The sequence below is a fragment of the Diospyros lotus genome, chromosome 4, assembly GCF_014633365.1.
Source record: "Diospyros lotus cultivar Yz01 chromosome 4, ASM1463336v1, whole genome shotgun sequence".
In the NCBI taxonomy this organism is placed as follows: Eukaryota; Viridiplantae; Streptophyta; class Magnoliopsida; order Ericales; family Ebenaceae; genus Diospyros; species Diospyros lotus.
The window spans coordinates 32440213-32446206 of NC_068341.1; the positions used below are offsets into that span (position 1 = coordinate 32440213).

The window sequence follows — 5994 nt, forward strand, 5'->3', positions numbered from 1 at the left end:
TTTTGAATTAATGATACAATAAACATACACTAAAGTATACACATGAGTGTTCAAAATATATCACTACACAGTTCCCTTTGAGGTAGAACATATAAAATATAACCTAAACTTCCACTCAAATGAAAGTGAGAATAATTCTTAGGAGATTTATCTCTTTTTGGTAGATAAAAATAACTCTTCCTATCAATCACACTACTTAAATTAAAGCAAACAATAATTCCCTCTAGGATAAGTTAGTGCATAAAATAGTTTAAATAGCCAAGCATGCCCTAAAATCCTTATTGAACAATTTAATAAATATTAACAAACACAGTACAATTCATAGCAATGTATAAAATTATTCAACTAAATTCTTCATATTCATTATTAATTGTACTCATGCTATATATGTAATTACTTGAGAAAAAATATCAAGTTTCAACTAGAATAAAAAAATTAGCAAATAATAATTGAAAAAAAAAAAAAAACTATGCCTACAATATTGAATATGAGAGTATATAAATATTTCTAACATACCAAGAGAGTACAACAATCCAATGCATTCAACAAATAATAAAGATAATTTCAGTTAAATATCAAGAAGAAATACATCTTAATGCGTCAAAAAAATAATTTATAACACTCAAAAGTAACAAATAAATGTTTTTTTGGATATGCAAAAATTACAAATATATATATATATCAAAAATAGATTTGGGCAAGTGAAGAACGGAGCAAAAAATCACAGAAGACAAACCCCCCAAGGCATAGCTGAGTGACAAAGGGGCATGAAAGCTTGTTTGGAGGTTTCTAGTGTAAGTTCGATTTTTCGGGAAAGCAAAATGCCTTCTTCTGGGAGAGGACCTTGAGAGTGGCATCAGTGATGCCAAAGTTTACCACTCTGATCACTCGAGCACATTTCGTAATTTACCTCCTTAGTGTAGCTCTAAAGCATAATAAAAAAATAAAAAAATCATATGAGACAATACGAGAGAGGTTCCCCGTATGCCCCCACACGCCATTAGTGGGCGTGGGCCTTCGCTGATGCATGACAAGAGGTTCTTTCAACTACTGGCAGCCTGACCTGCTACAGGTGGGTCTGGGCACGACCCGCATGCAACAACACGGGTCTAGGCCGCGACAAGCGCGCGACAACATGAGTCTAGAGTGCGACCTACACGCCGTGGCGCGTTTGGCGCTACTTTGTTGCAAGTGGACCCAGTATGAGTCGCAACCTATTGCGACCCGCATGCAGTAGAGGCTGTCTTCAACCTTTGGCTAGGTCGCCCACGAAACCCAGACAAGTTTTTCGTGACTTGGTTATGAAATTGCACATTAAACTTCTAGAAAAAGATGCCTCAATCCTTTGTCTAAATTTTATGTCAAAAAATTGAGAAAAATATATCAAGCTAATTAGGGGCGATTCAAAAGGAGGGATGGAGCTTCAATTTCAGGGACTGTGGATGTATATATATATTTATATATATATAAATATTTTGGTTGAGGCCGTCACGGGCTGGTTGAAGCTTGTGCCAGCCCCTCCCAGCATCCACCACTGAAGCTAATTGAATGGATTAGTCAACTAAAATTACTATCATATTTTGAATGAAAAACAACCAAAACCAAGATTAAGATCCAAAATTTTCTCGCATGATAGAGTGAAAATAAATTATTGGGTTCTATATTTGGTATTAATTTATTGTTGATACGGCTTCTTGGATGTAATATATTATTTAATACCAAAAATAGAACATATAATCCATAGTAGAATAAAGAAATACCAAAATTTATAATTATCTAAATCTTTTCTATAGATGAATCGGTGGATATTGATAAATCGAATTGACATAAGAATATTCATGTTTTCTGGCTTATAAATGCTTCTTCTCTTTCCCCCTCTCTCTCTCTCTCTCTCTCTCTCTAAGATTTGTATGAAAATTTTCAAAATGAGTGAAAACTTTTTAACATTTTCTTAACGATTGTCTTTTTTAATGAAAAGATACATCTCTTGATGAAATGATACAGATGATAGTTAACTAAATACTAACTACCCAAGTGACCGTAACAATTCATAAAAGGAATAATCACAACAATTTAAAAGGGTAGTTATATATTGTTTGATTACCTATAATCTATATATTAACCAACTTGGTGACTGTTCTATAAAAGTTATATATAGCTTTTCATCAAGAGTAATTATTTTAATGACTATCTAATAGTCACATCTTTTTATTAAAAAGTGTCAAGGTTGGTAATCAACTACTCCAAGTAGTTAATATTGTTGGCTACTTGAGAAAAGTCACAACAATTCCAAAAGGGTATGGACAACTCTATAAATAAAAGTGTTCATATGGATCAAAAATATAATTAAGATGTATTTTTCAACAGTCTTGTTATTATTGATTGTTTCTTAGTGGTTTGATAACTTTTTGTGTATAACACATTCAATATAGACTTCTTTGTATCCTGAAAACTATTTTGGGATACCATGCCCACCAATTCAATTTGTGGTGGGGGAGAATTAAGTCTGTAAGGAAAAGTCAGTTACATGCTTATAAGCCATATACTTGGTAACATTTTCAGTAGATATTCAATAGAAGCAGTTCCAAAACATAGCTCCAAAATGCATATGGGGATATCAATGTTGAGGAGCAAGGCCTACAAAAGCAAACCCAAACTCCCCACATAGCTAGCCCATAAGCAACTTTGTTTGCATGATGTGAAGAAGCGAGCATCCAAAACAGATGTTGTTAATTAATTATGGCTTTATATTCTTAATGTAGTTATTTTGCTATATATAAAGTTAAAACGTTTGATCTCGAAACATATTTGGGATGACTAAAATTTAATTTTATGTTCATAATAATGTTATATATGGCAGGTTTGTTATAATAGTACTAGGTTTTAAGTATCCACAAAATTAACAAAGTACATATAACATAAGCATAGTCATTATGTAATATAATCTGATTCTCTGTTCTTGAGATCAATCTTCCCTTGCTTCCTCTTTCATTTGCTTTCATTTACTGTGAAAGCAAATTATTATCCGCCAGTACATAATCAATGTACTTGTTTCTATCTGGATGTTATACACTCACACTCCATTTCGTTCGGAATAAAATATTTTTGATAAAATGTTGTATTTTTTGGTATTTAAATAGTAAAAGTTAAGTAAAATAAAAATATTTTCAATTTTGAGACTCAAATTAAAATCTCACTATTCTGATGGATACATTGTTAGATTTTCTAATGTTTAATGGAAAATGCTATTGGTACACCCATTTTGTACATCTTAGGCTATATAAGGGAGTATTATGACAAAAAAAACCCCTCATGAGACGCATAGAGGCGCGTGAGGCGCATGTGAGGCGCAGGATATTTTGGTTACAATACCCCCTTATGTAGCCCAAAATATACAAAATGGGTGTACACCTAGCATAATTCATGTTTAATTGTGATGCCTTGACAACGCTTTTTATTTTTGGTTTTTTTTTTATGACATGGGAAAGAGTTAATTTGGTTTACTGTTTTAGCTCCTTAAAGGGACCTTGTAACCTATATATATTTTTCTTAGATGTTTTGACCAACTTAGAATAATTTATAAGCTACTCAACTTCTAAACTATACCTACAGTTTTGTGTTTTTTCAAAAACTGGTATCATTTGGCTTTTTTTTCTTTAATTTTTCTTTCTCTTAAAACAGTTATAAATTGTCTAAACAAAAACTATTGCTGATGACCAAGTAAAAAATAATAATATTTAATAAAAATATCCGCCATTAAAATTCAAAATTTTCAAACAAACTCTTATGACTTTAAGCTTCTATAATTTAAGCCAACCTAGCACCCTCTAATTCAGTGATGCTAAATAAGTTGATACTTACAATAATTGGATTTTGTCAAAGTGCTGTTAGGTAAATAATTTGATTATTTGTTGTCAGGCACGCATCCATGCTAAAGGGTGACACTTTGTTGGCAAGTTTATCGTGGTCACACAATGAGGAGTGGATATACTCTTGTGGCCCTCAGTGGAAATTAATCTATTACCACATTGTAGGCTGAGGTAACTCAACCATGATTTTGTTTAAATAAGTAAATCCTAACAATATATATATATATCATGCATGAAGTTTTGCAAAATCAGATTCCAGGTGGCATATTGGAAGTTCAAAATAAGGCAAGATTTCTACTTAAAGAAGAAAAAAATAAAACAAAAGAGAAATGCTGGCAGCTGCTCGTAATTCTATTTATCAAAGAACTGGAACCAGGGAATCCTTGGACCCGTGTAGCAGTGAGAAGATGAGGGGTGAAGAAGGAATATATTATATTCTATTGAAAGTAACAGTAGCACAAGCCCAAATTTATGAAGAGAGAATTTAATTAAATGCATTAAAACTGATGTTATTTTGCTCCAAGCCAAAGTAATAAAGCACCTCACGAACTTGCTGCTCACAATATATAGAAGGAATTATAGCTTAATGAAGAAAGTATAGAATTGTGACCGAAATGTTATAAGTGCAAGGTTTTGCATTTTTTTTTCTTAAAGAAAGATAACAGTTTAAATTGTAAAAATATGTAAGATTGCGTACAAAAATAAGGAAACTTAATGGGCGACAATAGAATTAATTACCCTATTTTTTTAAAAGAAGAAAAATATGTTTTGGTGCAGTACTTGTGTACCTGCTGTTGGGCCTCTTCTTAGCTGCATGCCCTTTTGTTGGTTATTTCTAATTCTATCCATCTATTTCTCTCATAGTTTATTATTGTTAATATTATTTTTTGCGAAGAAGTTGTTTTAAGGAAACAAAGAAAGAACCTCCTAGCAAGAGGAGACAATTATTGTACACCCAATTAATCCTAGGATGTGGAAAATGTATCAACGAGTAAGGCATTCAAAATTAATGCAACCATAATGATTGGGCAGCCCTTTAATGCAAATGAAACGTCAATAGATAATCATGATATTTTATGTCAAGTTGAATCTACAAATTGTAATTCTGTGTTTATGGTATCTAATCAAAGCGCCAAAATTGCCGTCAAGTATCTTCCAGTGCCTATAACAATATATCTAATGCATAAAGCACGTACATATATATATATTATTATATATATATTACAATTAAGTTAATTGAAGATTATGACAAGAGAGCTATTGCTTTAATTTTCTTCTTACCAGTGCGCCACCGAGTCGATGTCATCATGCTGGTGCACCTGTTTCTGGAACGAACTCTGAGGGAAAGGCATGGAATAGGGATGGTCGGCTGCCACAAAAGAAGGCTGAGGGATGAGACCAGCCGACGAGTAGATGCTGGTATAAGGCATATTTTGTTCGTGATCAAGGTGAGGGAGTCGTTGTTCGGATAGCTGCTGTTGCTTGGGGAGATGAAGCTTCTCTCCTTCTAATTCCCTATACTTGGAGAGGTATTGTTTAAGCGGGTTCACGTAGTCTTCGAAGCCTAGGGTTTTGATTGCCCAAAGGATATCGTCTCCATTGATGGTCTTCCTCTTCTCGCGTTGGCACTTGTCAGAGGCTTCGCCGGTGACAAAGCTAATGAACTCGGACACGCATTCTTGGACGGTCTCCTTGGCGTCCTTGGAGATCTTGCCGTTGCCCGGGACAACCTTCTTCATGATACGGCCGACGTTGGCAATGGGGAGGAACCTGTCTTGTTCTCTATTATTGTTGTTGTTGTTGTTGTTGATTTGGTTAGTGTCATTGTGGTGGTTGTTGGTCTTTGAACATAAGCTATCAGGTGGGCTGTCTCGATTGGCCACATTTGGCTCGTATTTGTGCCTCTCATCTTCCATCACTCTTTAGTTTGTGTAGATGAGAGAATGATAGGAGTTCTTGGACAGATTAGTGGTATTATATGGGGGATGAGAGAAATGGCATGAGAAGCATGAAAACAGGCAAATCAAGCGGCAGCCAAAAGGCTTAGCCTATTTTTAACCATATTAGTCCCAGGGACTCGCTCCCATGGGTTGATGGGGCAGTTAAAGTAAACAAACAAAACAAA

The 5994-nt window shown here is 34.1% G+C and overlaps 1 protein-coding gene across 1 annotated transcript; it reads right to left on the reverse strand.

Annotated features, from left to right (window-relative positions):
- Positions 1 to 5146: 5146 nt before the first annotated feature.
- LOC127800456 (nuclear transcription factor Y subunit B-3-like) lies at positions 5147 to 5785 on the reverse strand. The gene has a single exon (XM_052335074.1). The coding sequence runs from the start codon at positions 5783 to 5785 to the stop codon at positions 5147 to 5149; it is 639 nt and encodes a 212-aa protein (XP_052191034.1).
- Between the last annotated feature and the right edge of the window lie 209 nt (positions 5786 to 5994).